At 48.4% G+C, this 16,014-nt stretch overlaps 1 protein-coding gene across 3 annotated transcripts in view; it reads right to left on the minus strand.

Annotated features, from left to right (window-relative positions):
- Kyat1 (kynurenine aminotransferase 1) overlaps window positions 1-16,014 on the minus strand; it is a 32,792-nt gene that overhangs the window by 1,525 nt on the left and 15,253 nt on the right. For 2 of the 3 annotated variants that reach the window (XM_059259962.1, XM_059259961.1), the window contains 6 exons: window positions 7,729-7,787; window positions 2,501-2,648; window positions 1,342-1,491; window positions 1,175-1,261; window positions 810-938; window positions 218-338 (listed from right to left, as the gene is read on the minus strand). In XM_059259962.1, the coding sequence (XP_059115945.1) occupies window positions 218-338; window positions 810-938; window positions 1,175-1,261; window positions 1,342-1,491; window positions 2,501-2,648; window positions 7,729-7,781 (688 nt within the window). In that variant the 5' untranslated portion in view covers window positions 7,782-7,787. Of the gene's footprint in view, window positions 1-217; window positions 339-809; window positions 939-1,174; window positions 1,262-1,341; window positions 1,492-2,500; window positions 2,649-7,728; window positions 7,788-11,782; window positions 11,942-16,014 lie in introns of all 3 variants that reach the window. The other variant, XM_059259963.1, reaches the window with a different exon arrangement.

Here is a 16,014-nt window from a genome sequence, read left to right on the forward strand (position 1 = left end):
AAGCTGCTGCCAGGACCCATTCCATTTCCTGCTCCTCACAGCCTCAGGAAGCAGATGCTACCGAACTCCTCAGACCTCAGGAGGGGAAGTCCCTGCCCATGGTCACACCCGTGCACAGTTCCACAGCCCTGGGTCCTGACCCAGGCCTAGGCTGCTCCCAGCTTGGGTTCAAGCCCTGCTCAAGTGTCCAGGGGAAGCTGCGGCAGGCCCAGCTCACCGATGCTGATGTGCTGGTGCCCATCATAGACCAGCCACTGGTAGACCTCGTCAGAGATGCACAGGACATCATGCTGCCGGCACAGGTCGGCCACCAGCTCCAGCTCCGTCTTAGAGAACACCTGTGGGATCCAAGGTCACGGGTGTGCAGCTGGGACTGTCCCCAAGTGCAGAGCCTGCTCAGAGGTAGAGTACAAGACCGTACCAGGTCCTAAGGCTTCTCTGGACCACCCCTTTGACCAGCTCTGCAATACTGACCCTGTGGGATTGGTCTGGATCCCACTGTACAGAGAGGTAAAGTCACTGTTCCAAAACCCACCAGAAAGTGGTGAGGCATTCAGCCCATGCACCTAGCAGCTCAGGGAGGGTTGGGTTTAAGGCATACAGCCCTCCCACTTCACACAAGGAAATAAAGCCTGAGAGAGCTTATGCTCATGATCAGAAGGGAAACGGGTTGGGGATTTAGCTCAGTGGTAGAGTGCTTGCCTAGCAAGCGCAAGGCCCTGGGTTCGGTCCTCAGCTCCGGAAAAAACAAAAACAAAAACCAGAAGAAGGGGAACAGCTTGCAGAAGTCTCGAATGCACCCCTGGTACCTTTCCCAGAGGGTTGTTGGGTGTGTTGAGGACCAGGGCCTTGGTACGAGGTGTGAACTTGCTGGCCAGTTCTGTGGGGTCCAGTTGCCAGTCATTGGTGGATTCCATTTGTCCCTTAGGAGCAGGGCTCTGCAAGAGGAGGTGGGAAAGGCAACAGTATTTACTTTCCTGACAGCAACTCATGTCCATATGCATCTGCCTCCATCTCTCTCCTTTCTGCTCTGGACTCCACCTCCACACCTTCCCAGCCTTAACCCATGCCCGAGGATCTAGCCCAGCTCAGATCTTGGGTCCCTCAACCACCCATAACCACCCAGCATCCCTTACCAGCCTTAGCCAACCCATAACCACTCAGCATTCCTTACCGGCCTCAGGGACACAAACACAGGCCGACCTCCAGCCATCAGTGTCATGGGTTCATAACAATCAAAAGCAGGTTCTATGATGATGACCTGGTTCAAGGGTCAGATTAGCAGGGGTCAGCACTGCCCTGAGCTAGCTCATCCCACCCCATTCAAGGTTCACCTCTCACCTCATCTCCTTCGTCCACCAGGGCCTGGAAGGCTGTGAACAAGGCCCCATAGGCACCCACTGTCACCAGCACGTTCTTGAGTGGGTCCAGCTCCTGTCCCAGCAGCTTGCCAAAGAAACTTGCCAGGATCTTTGTCAGTGGTGGGTAACCCTGCCAGGACAGCAGGGTCAGGCACCCAGGATCAGCCTAGTCTCCTTCAGCTCAGCTGCACCCAGGCCATCAAGAACTTTCTAGCAAAGTCAGCTTTCTTGGGCTGAATTGTTATATCTCCTCCAGCAGCCTTGGTCATGGAGTCTGACCCAGAGCTGGGATGTGGGGAGAACCTGACATTGTGTTTGTCTTCATCTGTAGTACAACGGAACCACAGGGTAGCAGAAACCTCACACTTCTCTGTGTGTTTAAAAGGTACATTTGTGCTAACCTGACCCGCAGCCCTGGAGCCTCAGATTATTTATTTGGGTGCATTACAAAATAGAATCCCTGAGAAACGAAGGTTATAGAACATGAGGTTCAGGTTGGCTGACGTATCACCTCCTCCTAGAAGCTTCCCCTCCCACTACCATATTCAACTTCCTCCTTCCTCCCAGGCTGGACCAGATGTTTTGACCAGGAAGGGTTCCCGATCTGCCTTCTGCACTGGGACCTGAAATACAGGACACAGGAGACCCTCAGTGATGGAGAATGCTGAACTCACAGGACACAGGAGACCCTCAGTGATGGGGAATGCTGAACTCACAGGACACAGGAGACCCTCAGTGATGGGGAATGCTGAACTCACAGGACACAGGTGACCCTCAGTGATGGGGAATGCTGAACTCACAGGACACAGGAGACCCTCAGTGATGGGGAATGCTGAACTCACAGGACACAGGAGACCCTCAGTGATGGGGAATGCTGAACTCACAGGACACAGGAGACCCTCAGTGATGGGGAATGCTGAACTCACAGGACACAGGAGACCCTCAGTGATGGGGAATACTGAACTCACAGGACACAGGAGACCCTCAGTGATGGGGAATGCTGAACTCACAGGACACAGGAGACCCTCAGTGATGGGGAATGCTGAACTCAACCTACTGGGTTGCACCCCATGAGCCTTGTCACCTATGTGGTGTGGGTGCCTGTCCTTCAGGACCTTCAGGAGATGCAGGAGACTCACAAATGCCATGGTGTACTGGTTCAGCATGAAGTCCCCACTGACGGCCTGCTGAAAAGCTTGCACAGCGAAGTCCGGAGGTGGGAAGTCGGGGAAGCCCTGACCCAAGTTCACGACATCGTACTCTTTGGCCAGTCTGACAAACTCCACCCTGGCAACAAAGAGAGAGTGAGCCCCGGGCCGACGCCCAGGAGTGTTTCTGCCTGTCTGCAGGGCAGGGTGAACATGCATGCGACCACGCTAGAAAGACAGGTAATATATCTCTACCCCCACCTGGGTGGGTCCCATATTTTAAGGTGGTCAGGCCCTGTACCAATTATATGGCTCAACCCAGGAGACTTCCAATTTTGGCCATGCCGTGGTAAGAAACATTTATATCCAAAACCATGTGACTGGCAAGTAGAAGACTCCCGCTACAGCCTCTCCATTCTTACCCTCTCTCTCTGTCATTCCTTCCCCACTGTGCTGGACAGCAAGCTAGGCAAAGCTCCACCCCTGAGCCACACCCTCGATGCCATGCTGCCTTATACTTTAGAGGCACCTATTGAATGGGATGTGGTGATGGTATTACTCAGAGGCCAAAAAAGGGATTTCCTAACCTGTACTGTATCTGTCCCCAGTGTGGAACACTTGGCTCACATCACCTCCTGGTGGCCTGTGTGACTCACTGTGCTCTGGGTCACTCCGAGGACACAGAGCTGAGTGCCAGGCAGTGCCAACCTGCTCCTTTGTATCTTGGCAATGGCCTTCATAATAAGCTGGTGAGGTCAGTGGAGCACATTCGCACATTCTCTGAGTCCTTGCACTGTTCTGCTGAATTAAATGACCCTAGGAGGCTGTCAAGGGGATCAGGAAGTGTGTGTGTGTGTGTGTGTGTATAGAGGTGTACATGTGAAGGTCAGAGGACAAACTTGGGTGTCACTTCTCCAGCACCTTCTACCTTTTTGTTTGAGGCAAGGTATCTCATTGGTCTGGAATTCTACCATGTGAACTAGAGAGCTTCCAGGGATCCACCTGTGTTGTGGAATATTATTTTAACTAGATAAAGATGTGTTACATTTGTTTATGCTGCAAAATATTACTTTAACTGTGTAAAGGTGTTTGTGCTGCCTTTATTTAATGATGTAAAGATGTGTTGCTGTTTCGCCTTGCCTGCCTAAGGCACCTGATTGGTCTAATAAAAAGCTGAACGGCCACTACGTAGGCAGGAGAGGGACAGGCAGGGCTGCTGAGCAGAGAGAATAAATAGAAGAAAAGAGCAAGTGAAGAGAAGAACAAGAGGAGGAGAGAAGAAGGGACATGCCTAGGACCAAAGCCAGGCAGCCAGACATGGAGAAGTAAGATATACAGAAGAAGGGTAACGAGCCCCGAGGCAAAAGGTAGATAAACAGGTTAAGTTAAAAGAGCTAGCCAGAAATGTGCCTAAGTTAGGCCAAGCATTCAAAACTAATAAGTCTCTGTCATGATTTGGGAGCTGGTTGGTGGCCCAAAAGAAAAAGACTGATACACACCTGTCTCTGCTTCCCCAGTGCCAGGATTACAGATGTGCCACAACTCAGGCCCTCATGATGGAGAGGTCGTCACTCTCCTGAATAGGCCATCTTTCCAGCCCCTAAACTAACAGCCAAATAGTCACAAGCACAGACTACAACGTGTGTCGGGGATTGGATCTGTAGTGGACAGTACTGCGTCTGAACCCAGGTGTGGTCCATGGCAGGACCATGGACAGAACACACGAGGTACACTTGGTAAGGGGATCTAACAGTGTCTGTTGGAGAATCAGCTATATCACTGCTTGGTGTGTGGCCCCCAGAGTTTGGGGGAGATTCAGCTATATCACTGCTTGGTGTGTGGCCCCCAGAGTGTCTCTGTAACTGTCTTTTCTTGCGGTCTTGCAGGGCAGGACTTCATTTAACTACAGCTGAGCTGTGGTGCCTGCCCGGCCACTTAAAAGACGCATGGTCTAGTATGACCCAGAAGGAGAGCAAGGCTTGGGAGGACCCCCAGGCTTGGGAGGACCTCTAGGCTTGGCTCCCCAGTTCCCAGCCACAGGGCATCTGAGAAACTGTAAAATACAAACGCTGCCCGTAAAGGAAGTCTAAAGGAAAGGTGTCCCCACTTCTTCTAAAACCAAATCCAAAACATTTTTCCCCTTGAGATGGCATCTATCTCTAGAGCCCAGGCTGGCCTAGAACTCACTATGAAGCCTAGGTTGGCACCAAATTCACCATCCTTCTGCCTCTGCCTCTTGAGTGCTGGGATTACAGACATAGGCCACCATATCTGGCCAATTATTTAAATGTTTTTTAATCTTTTAAAATATTTAATTTATGTGTATTCAATATCTAAATTTATATGAATTTTTAAAAAATAAATATTTAATTTATGTGAACACAAGCACATGGGTGCCAAGAGTCCAGAAGAGGGTGTCAGACACCCTGGAGCTGGAGTCGTAGGCAGCGGTGAGCCACCCAATGTGGTTGCTGGGAACCACACTCCAGTCCTTTACGAGAGCGCTAAGTGCTCTTAACCACTGAGCCACTTCTCTGGCCCCTTTTTTGGTTTTGAAAAAGAGTTCCACTGTGTAATCAAGGCTGACCTGAAACCCTCATGGTAGATTCCAGACTCATGGAGAGCCACATGCCTCTGCCTCTGGACTGCTGGGTACAGTCATGAGCTTTCACCTGCCTCTGCCTCCAGAGCGTGAGGGTTACAGTACATGCCTCCATACCCAGCATTTCCCCCCAAATCAAGGTTCCATTGTTGCTCAGGGACCTGGAACTCCTCGGTTCAGGTGACCCAGAGCCTCTCCAGTAGCTGGGAGGGTCAAGTGCGTGCTTCTGCACTGTGAGGGTTGTTCTTGGTTGTCAACTTGACCACATCTGGAATTAACCAAAACCCAGTGGCTGGGCACACCTGTGAGGGACTTTTCCTTAATTACATCATTGGAACTGGGAAGACCCACTTTTAATCTAGATCTTTTGAGGCTGGAAGAGCCACCCTTAATCTGGGCCACACCTTCTGTTGGCCGCCTGTATAAGGACATGAAGGGGACCTTTTGCTCCTTGCCTTCTTGTTCTTGCTCCACTGGTGAGAACATTCCCTCACTGCATTACAGCCTACCTCTCTGGGATTCGGCGTGACTGAAGACATCCAGCCGTATGAACTCAAAAACTACTGGATTCTTTTTTTTTTTTTTTTTTTTTTTTTTTTTTAAAGATTTATTTATTTATTATGTATACAATGTTCTGCCTGCGTGTACATCTGCAGGCCAGAAGAGGGCACCAGATCTCATTATTGATGGTTGTGAGCCACCATGTGGTTGCTGGGAATTGAACTCAGGACCTCAGGAAGAAGAGCCAGTGCTCTTAACCTCTGAGCCATCTCTCCAGCCCAAACTACTGGATTCTTAAACTTTAAGTTGGTAGACAGCATTGTTGGCTAGCTGAACCACAGCCTATAAATTGTGTGTGTGTGTGTGTGTGTGTGTGTGTGTGTGTGTGTGTGTGTCTAGAGAGCTCTCTGACACACCTCTGTAACTTTTTCAAGTATACAGATCTGTCTATGCACCTGGCTTAATGTACAGAAATGGAGAAGGGAAAAATGATTAACTCCTTTGAACACACTTCCCACTATACTTACTGTAACACTAATAACAATGTACACACACAATCCTTCCATCTCCCAAGTGTGTCAGAGCACTAAGCATGGAGCCCTGGGTCCCAGCCCTAGCACTGAGGGGGAAATACTGGCTTGCATCATACTTTCTTCTTTTTTTTCTGTCATCATGTGTATGTGTGTGGTATGCATATGTGTATATGCATGTCTGCACGTGTGGGCACATGTGTGTGAATACATGTGTGTGTGAGGTGGAGGAGTCAGATTGAAGTTGAGCATCATTCTCCATTGTTCTTCCAAAATGAGACAGGGCCTCTCAGTAAACCCAGAGCTTGCCCATATGGCTAGTCTTGCTAGCCAGTTTGCTCTGGGGATCCCTTGTCTCTGTCTTTCCAGGCAGGAATTAGACAGGGAGCCATGTTTACCAGGCTTTTACATGGGTTCTGGGGATCTGAACCCTGGTCCTCACGCTTGTATGGCAAGCACTAACCACTGAGCCATCTCCCCAGCCTCTGTATCGTACTTTCTTAGCTTATCTCATTTCAAAGCACCTATGAAATAAAATGAAGGCCAACCCTTAGTGTTTGCAGAGAAATGGGTTTCAGATGCCCTCCATCCAGGATATCCAAACTGGCCCAATATCAAGTTTCTTATCATAGCATTTGTGTGTGATCTGAGCCCTCTCCCCACATCCTTTTCTCTTTCCCCCTTGCTGGGTATGAAACCCAGAGCCTTGAACACGCTACGCAGGCACTGGTGCATTGAGGTACATCCCAGCCCTTTCCACACACCTCATCTCCAGATGACCAATTTCCAGTCACTGTACGTGTCATGGAAACAGCTGCTACACTGTATCGCTCAGTGACTGAGGACAAGAACTGTCTTTATATGTAAAGGCATTCTTCCTTTTCTCTGTGTGTGTACAGCATGTGTGTGTTTTTGGTTTACTTACCCATGAACATGCATGTAGAACCCAGAGGAGCTGGGCAAGTGTCTTGATCTATGCCTCTCTCCTTATTCCCTTGAGATAAGACCTCTCACTGAACCTGGAGTTAGGGTGCTGAAGAGCAAGCCCCAGCAATCCTCCTGTCTCTGTTCTGGTGGCACTAGGGTTACAAACAGGCATGGCTGTGCCCATCTTTGTGAAAATGTGAGTGCTAGGATCTGAATCCAGGCACTCTAGCACAGGCCACAGACACTCACGCCCGCTGAACCATCTCTCCAGCCACACGGAAGCATTTTTTGAAAAATGCTTTTGGACTCCAATTGGTTGAATACCCAGATGTGTGGAAGCCATAGGTATGGAGCAGAGGATCAGTTACCACCTGTGGGAGCCATGGCCTGCTGCCTGATTTGAGGCTGTTGCTAGTCCACAAGGCCCTTGAGGGAGGTAAAATCATCTCCATTTTGAACCAGTGCGTCTTCCGCTCAGCACCACAGCCAAGCAGGGGGATGCTGAGACCTCAGGCTGGTCTGTTACCTTGGGTCTTGTCTTGCCTCTCCTGTGCTGCGGCTGTCACTACCCATCCTGGCTACACTGAGTTACTACAAATCCGGGATGGTAAGCCCATGGGAGAAGGGACACCCAGACACCTCCCAACCCGTCAGCTCACCAGGGGTTGTGATCAATCCCATTCAGCCTTCGAGCTGGCAGCTGTTTGGCCATGGCGAGCTGGGTACAGAGAAGGGAAGTCCAATGTGAGAATCGTGTGGAGTGTGAGCAACCCCACAGTGGCTTTATGGTCACAACCCCGCCCTCCGCTCTCCTGGCATGGGTGGAGACCCAGGCTCAGGTAGCCAGACTGGCTGGAACCTGCTCTCCCAGACGACTGTTGCTGACTTCCGGCCGGGTTCTACCACCTTTTATCTTCTCCCACACACTGACGGGGCTGTGAGGGTGGAGTGCACCAGAGCTGACTGTGTGTCCTGAGATGCAGCCCTGACAGCCAGGTTACAGGTGATTCCAGAGGGCTGAGGAAGAGGAATGTGAGGAGGGGAGAATGGTGGTACCAGGAACAATGGTCACTTGCGTTGGCAAAGGTCATCCTAGTGTACATACACTTAGGATGATCTGGCTGGTTCCTGGAGCAGACGAGAGCTTGGAGTGGGCATGCGGGTAGTGTACTCAAGGTCACACAGCAAACTGACTGAGACTCAGGGCTGCTGACTCCAGGCTAAGTTGGGACTCTGGTGATAGGGTTGCTCACTCAGGCCCAGGAGGGAGCCATGCTAGGTGATTCCCACGCTTGGAGGCCACCTGCTGTGGCTAGTCGGAAATCATGCTTGTGGGTCAAGATCTGCTAGGTTCCCATAGCAACCACCAGAGGTGGTAAGCTCATCTGCACACAGCACATGAAGACAGGCACACAGAGGCTCAGAGGAGAAGCTACTGCAGATCCTGTCACAGTGGTTGTGGCAATAATCTTGGCACCAGGCCCTGCCCTGGAGAAGCCTTAGGTCACGTGTGGTGTGTAAGGCTTCTCGGCAGCCTGAGAGTCCTGGGCATGGGAACGAGTTGGGGCCTGGCACACAGCATCTTTGCCTGCCCTTTGCCCTGCCCCTCCACTGACTCCTGGAGGGCGTCACTGGGCTAGCACCCAGTGTCGACCACCAAGCTTACAAGAGGATGGCCCTGAGGAGACCACCTCAGTATAATCAAAATGTCAGGAGCGATTTTCTTTGGTATATTGGTTAGCAGATAATTGAATTTGAATTTTTCTTCTTTACAATTATTATTTTTCAATTTGTTTATTTTTGTTTTTTTGAGACAAAGTCTCACTATGTAGCCCAGGCTACCCTGGAATGTATGTAGACAGGGCTAGCTTTGAACTCACAGGCCCACCTGCTTCTGCCTCCCATATTTTTTTTTAATTTTTTTGTTTTGTTTTTCAAGACAGGGTTTCTCTGTGTAGTCCTGGTTGTACTAGAACTCACTCTGTAGACCAGGCTGGCCTTGAACTCACAGAGATCTGCCTGCCTCTACCTCTGAGTGCTGGGATTAAAGGTGTATGCATCACAGCCTGGCATATTTTTCAAATTTTATAAAACAAATTTTCTTTTCTTTCTTTTCTTTTTTTTTTTTTTAAGATTTATTTATTTATTATGTATACAGTGTTCTGCCTACATACATGCTTGCAGGCCAGAAGAGGGCACCAGATCTCATTACAGATGGTTGTGAGCCACCATGTGGTTGCTGGGAATTGAACTCAGGACCTCTGGAAGAACAGCCAGTGCTCTTAACCTCTGAGCCATCTCTCCAGCCCTTTTTTTTTTTTTTTAAAGACAGAATTCTTACTCTATAGTCCAGGCTGGCTCTTGTGGTAATTCTCCTGCCTCAGTCTCCCAAATCCTGGGATTACAGGTATGAGCCATCAAGCTTGGCTAAATATTTTATTTTTCTTATTGCTATTGTGTTTTGAGACAGGGTCTCCCTTTGTAGTTCTGGCTGGCTTGGAATTTGGAATGAAGTACATGCTGGCCTTGAACTCACAGCAATCCTCCAGCCTCAACCTCCCAAGTGCTAGAATTATAGATATGAATCACTATGTCCAGCTAAATAGCTTATTTTTATGAGTGAAAATGTTGGAGACAATCATAATCTAGAAGAATGTTAGTGATACAATATACCAATATCAATAAAACAGTCTGCAAAACAGGGTGTGCTAAGTATTACAGTATTTTTTAAATACCTGAGGGCAGGGGCTGGAGCCCAGGGGGTAGGGTGCTTGCCCCCCCCCCCCAGGAAGCCCTGGATTTGTTCTCCAACACTTCACAACCAGGCATGGTGACTTGGACCTGTCATCCCAGCACATAAGAGGCGGAAGTAGGGGATCAGAAGGTCACTCAGCGACATATTGAGTTTGAGGCTAGCCTGTGCCACATGACACCATGTCTTTAAAAATAATAAATAAATAAAAATCCCCTAATATGCATGTATCTGTGCAAGCATGTTCAGTTCTATGATCACACGTGTGTAGGAAGGGAGCTGTAGAAAAGGAGTCACCGAGATGCTCACAGAGCCTCTTTCCCATGGGGGCTGTGACTCTGCCTCCAGCTCGCTCTCTCTGCTTTTCTACTTCCCAGTTTATATTTGGTTTTCTGATTTGTACAGAGATCACTTTATTTGATTGACTGGGTTTTAGAGTTTTTTGTTTGGTTTGGTTTGGTTTTTCAGACAGGGTTTCTCTGTATAGCCCTGGCTGTCCTGGAACTCGATTTGTAGATCAGGCTGGTCTGGAACTCACAGAGATCCACCTGCCTCTGCCTCCCAAGTGCTGGGATTAAAGGTGTGCGCCACCACACCTGGCTTAGTTTTTTTTTTTTTTTTTTTTTCTCGAGACAGGGTTTCTCTGTGTAGCTTTGCGCCTTTCCTGGAACTCACTTTGTAGACCAGACTGGCCTCGAACTCACAGAGATCCGCCTTTTTTTTTTTTTTTTTTTTTTTGAGACAGAGTTTCTTTGTGTAGCTTTGCGCCTTTCCTGGAACTCGCTTTGGAGAACAGTCTGGCCTCGAACTCACAGAGATCCGCCTGCCTCTGCCTCCTGAGTGCTGGGATTAAAGGCGTGCGCCACCACCGCCCGGCCTATTTTTTAAATTATAGTTTATTCATTTTGTGGGGGGTACACATGCCTGTCACAGCAGGTGTGTGGAAGTCAGAGGAGAACTTGCAGGAATCTTCTCAGTTCCTACTGTGTGAACCCCAGGCACCAAACTCAAGTCATCTGGATTGGTGGCAGGTACCTGCAGCTGATGAGCCACCTCTCAGGCCTTGACTTTCACTTCTGGCTCTTTTTTGGTTTTTGACTGATTCTAACAATTGCATACTTCACACCATATCTTTTCTGAATTTGAGCCTCTCCATAACTCACAGCTCCATCTTATTATCATTTCCCAAATTCATCCCTCTAGCAGCAGAACCTCTCCCTGTTGACAACGGCATGAAGCCAAGTGTGTGGAATGACTATTGGATTGGGGGTGGAGCAGAGGGAGAGGGGGGAGAGAGAGAAGATACGAATGAGATGAATGAATGACTGAATGAAGGCGGCCTGCCAGTGGGACTGTTGAGGGACAGGCTAGCATGAGGGAAGGGAGGTTGTGGTGGGGAGGTGTGGAAGGTGCAGGGCACAAGGGCACAAACTTATAGATGAACAGAAGTCAGTGGAGTCAAATGGGTTTGAGAAGGAGAGAGGTAATCGGAACTCCACAAACTTGGAGGACTCAAGAGGATGCCCTTGCAAATGGCAGTCAGTACTTGGATAAATCAGAGAATGGAGGTGTTCTTGAGCTGTGCATAACACAATCAGCCAGCCAAGATGTACTGTGCAGCCACTGTACTATCAGCTGGGCTGGGACCATGGGTGGGCGGGCTGCAGCCGACAAACTGAGTATCCATGCAGGGCTGAGTTCCAGACGAGAGAAGCAGGCCCAAGGGAGGTGACAGCACAGCTTGCCTGGGGAGGCTTCTGGAAGAGCAGGCTCATGCATACATAGCTTTAGAGGCAGGACCCAGCCAGATCCCAGGGACCCTAGGGCCATGCATGTGGTAGAGGGCCATGCATGTGGTAGAGAGGGCCATGCATGTGGTAGAGGGCCATGCATGTGGTAGAGGGCCATGCATGTGGTAGAGAGGGCCATGCATGTGGTAGAGGGCCACGCAGGACACTTACAGTCTGGTGCAAACACCGGGTGAGTGAGGCTCCAGCCTTCCTTCCCCAGAGCGGCCACACCAGGTGCACTGAGATGGCTGCTGAGCTCCTGAACATGCCTCCCAGATCCACAGGCACTGTAGACTTCCCCTCCAGGGGTAGAGGAGAAGGGCAGACAGCCTAGGCCAGAAAATGGCTCCAGGCTAGGGACTTGAGTCCCACACACAGGTCGAACAACAACAATAAAGTGTCACTGTGCACCAGGCTGGTGCCAGGTGCTTTACTGCCTGACTCTTCCCCTTAGTCACCTCAACCACACACAGTGATCCTTTAAAATTCAAATCGCCTCCAAGGGCAAAGAGACCCAGGTGACAGTCACTGACAGGTTAACAACACAGAGCATCAACCCAGACTCAGTTTAATTTCAGTTGTTGCGCACACACACACACACATGCACACGCACGCACACACGCCCACCATTCCTCCTACCACAGTGAACCTAACCCACCACTGGATTGCTACATGAGACTGAAGAACCTGGTAAGTGATACCACAGAGCTACAACTCACAAACCCAAACTGACCAACTATATAGCAAGCACCTCCACTTCTTCCATAAATAAAATGTAAAGAAAAAGAAAGGCTGGGGGGCAGCTATGTGTTGGTGCATGTCTATAGCCCCAGCACTTGAGAGGCAGAGACAGGAGGATCACTAAGTTCTAGGCCAGCTTGAGCTGTAGAATAAGATCTGTCTAAAATAAATAAATAAAAGTAAAAAACAAGGGGGCTGGAGAGATGGCTCAGAGGTTAAGAGCACTGACTGCTCTTCCAGAGGTCCTGAGTTCAATTCCCAGCAACCACATGGTGGCTCACAACCATCTATAATGAGATCTGGCGCCCTCTTCTGGCCTGCAGACATAACACTATACATAATAAATAAATAAATCTTCAAAAAAAAATTCAGTTCTACATACTTTTTTTTAAAGATTTATTTATTTATTATGTATACAGTGTTATGTCTGCAGACCAGAAGAGGGCACCAGATCTCATTAACTGAATTGTATTGCAAAATAAAAATAAAAAAATTAAATAAAAAAAATAAACAAAATAAACAACAACTTTCATTTTATTATACCCAGTTTGCTTAACCTTTAATATGTTGTAAATTGTACATATAAAATTATTTTAAAATAAATTCTATTGTGGTTTACAATTAAAAAAAAGAGTAAAAAAACAAAACAAACAACCTTAAACCGAAAAACCACCAGCAAACATAAAACCTAACAGACAGCTCTGAAAAGGTTATCTGCGTCACAGCTCACAGTTTCAAAGCTCACTACAGAGCAGAGCTGAAGGGATCAAAAAATACAGTAACAGTTATAAACTGAGAGGGGACTGGCTGAAGGACAGGCATGCAGAGCATTGCATCGGAACCAACAATTCCCAAATCGACTCTCATGTTAATGGGTGATTGTTCCTAGAGGGGCCAAAACCATTCAATGGACAAAGAAGCAATCTTCAACGAATGCTGTTGGATCAACTGGACACTAACACTAGCCCGAAATGATGCCCAAGTTCACCCTCAGGCAAAAGGTGTTTACTCAGTCTGTTAATGAGCTGCAATACCAGGAGTCAAGGGCCCTGGAGCAACTGGCCTGTGTTCTGAGCACTGGAGGAAAGGGCAGGATTTTAAAAGGCAAAAAAACTGAGCCAAAGCCAGGCAGTGTTGGCACACGCTTTAGTCTCAGCACTCAGGAGGAAGAGCCAGGCGGATGGATCTCTATGAGTTTGAGGCCAGCCTGGTCTACAGAGCGAGTTCCAGGGCAGCCAGGGCTACACAGAGAAATCTTGAAAAACAAAACTGTCTTGAAAAACTTGTCTTGAAAAACAAAACTGGGCCAGATGTGCTGGCATGGGCATATAATCACAGAACATGGGGAGGAAGAGGCAGAGGGATTGACACAATTATGAGTCCACCCTGTCTACATAGCAAGCTTCAGGCCCAGCCAGTACTATAACATAGTAAGAGCCTCTCTCTCTCTCTCTCTCTCTCTCTCTCTCTCTCTCTCTCTCTCTCTCTCTCTCACACACACACACACACACACACACACACACACATACACATACATACATGCATGCACACGAGTATGCACGTGCATGCTCGCACACATCATCACATTACAAATTGTTTTGCATGTAACTTTGCGCCTTTGCTGGAACTCATTTTGGAGACCAGGATGACCTCGAACTCACAGAGATCAGCCTGCCTCTACCTCCCGAGTGCTGGGATTAAAGGCGTGCACCACCACTGCCCGGCTTTTGCATAATTCTTATTGGTGAACTGACGCTGTAGTCAGCGATCTACTGGCGATTGCTTGTGAGGCTGTTGCATGGCTGGGCCTGAGAATCTGTGGTCTCTGTGGTTTAGTCCAGGTCACAAATATTTAATGAAGACCATGTAAGGCTCTCTTCCCTCAAGAGCTCCCAGGGTCTATTTGAGGGTGCTGAACAAAAGAATAACCATTTCTGAGATCTCTCTTTACAACAGCTCCAGAGAAAAGAACGAATTTGGAGTGGGCATGGTGTTGGATGCCCGTAATCCCGACACCTGGGAGACTAAGGCAGAACTCTGAAAGTTTGAGGCCAGCCTTGACTTCAAATGTCAGCTTGGACTAAGAGGTGAGACCCAGCCTTGAAGTTAAAAAACGAAAATGAACAAAAAAACCCTATTTCACACCACATATAAAAATGAACTCAGTATCTCATAGGAGCAAATGTATGAGCCAAAGTAGCAAAGATCTGAAGCAGGAGGATTGCAAATGTATTTATGTTTCCTGTGTATGAGTATTTCGTCTGCATAGAAGCCCCTGTACCACATACACACAGTGCCCAGGAGGCCGGAAGAGGCACCGGATCCTCATCCTCTGTAACTGGAGTTACAGACAGTTGTTAGCTCCTAGTTGAGTGCTGGGAACATAACCCTGGTACAAGTTTAGACAGTGCTCTTAACCACTGGGCCATCTCTCCATCCCTGATTATAAATTTGAAGTCAGCTTGGGCCATACAGTGAGATCCTGCCGAATACAGCTGGGAATACACACACACACACAGAGACACACACAGACACACACAGACACAGACACACACACACACACACACACATGCACGCACGCACACATGTATACACAGTACAGGTCTGGAACCCCTGTGTTCAAGATGCAGAGACAAGAGGCTCTGTGAGTTTGAGGCCAGAATGGATTACTAACTTCTACGCCAGCCTTGGCCACAGAATAAGACACTGTGTCTGGATTTACAGGGTTGTGGTGTGTCCCTGCCTGACGCTGATGTTTTTGGCCACTGTTTGGGTACAAGAGGAGGAAACACACCTGACTGTTAAGTCAGGCAAGGATGCTTTCTCTCAGCCAGATGCAAGTCCACATCTACCCTGGGCATCATTAGACCTCGATGAGACCACCTGTGGTGACTCATGTCCTGCTACTGTCCCCCAGGCTCACTGTCCCCAGGCTCACCCATGACCCTGTTATTTGCCAGCTGCTCCCCAGTGTGGATTCATTCTTCTTTAGTGAGACAGATGCCCTTCTCCAAAGGGCCATGATGAATGTTTTAGAATATACATAGGTTTCTTTCCTTTCTTTTCTTTTTCTTTCTTTTTTTTTTTTTTTTTTTTTTTGGTTGGTTTTTCGAGACAGGGTTTCTCTGTGTAGCCCTAGCTGTCCTTGAACTTGCTCTGTAGACCAGGCTGGCCTCGAACTCACAGAGATCTGCCTGGTTCTGCTTCCTGAGTGCTGGGATTAAAGGCGTGCGCCACCTCACCAAGTTCAGTTTCTTTCCTTCCCTCTTCCCTTTCTCTTTCTTCCACCCTCACCTTTTTTTTTTTTTTTTTTTTTTTAAGCAGGGTCTTACTACTGTAGCTCAGGCTAGCCTCATACTTGTGATCTCTGAATGCTAAGATCATAGGCATGGGCCACCACATCCAGCTAAGTATTTCATTTTTATGACTTCAGACATAGATTTACCTGTGACCTGGCAATTCCACTCCTACAGATGTACTCTAAAGAACTGGAAACTGACGTCCAAGCAAAGATCTGTAAAGAGCCTTTCTTAGCAACGTTATCATTTCTATGCAGTGCTGGGGACTCAACACAAGATTTTGTCACATAAGCATGAGCTCTACCATTGAGCTACACCTCTGCCCAATGGCAGCATTATTCATTACAGTCAAAAGGTAGAGGA

The sequence above is a fragment of the Peromyscus eremicus genome, chromosome 4, assembly GCF_949786415.1.
Source record: "Peromyscus eremicus chromosome 4, PerEre_H2_v1, whole genome shotgun sequence".
In the NCBI taxonomy this organism is placed as follows: domain Eukaryota; kingdom Metazoa; phylum Chordata; class Mammalia; order Rodentia; family Cricetidae; genus Peromyscus; species Peromyscus eremicus.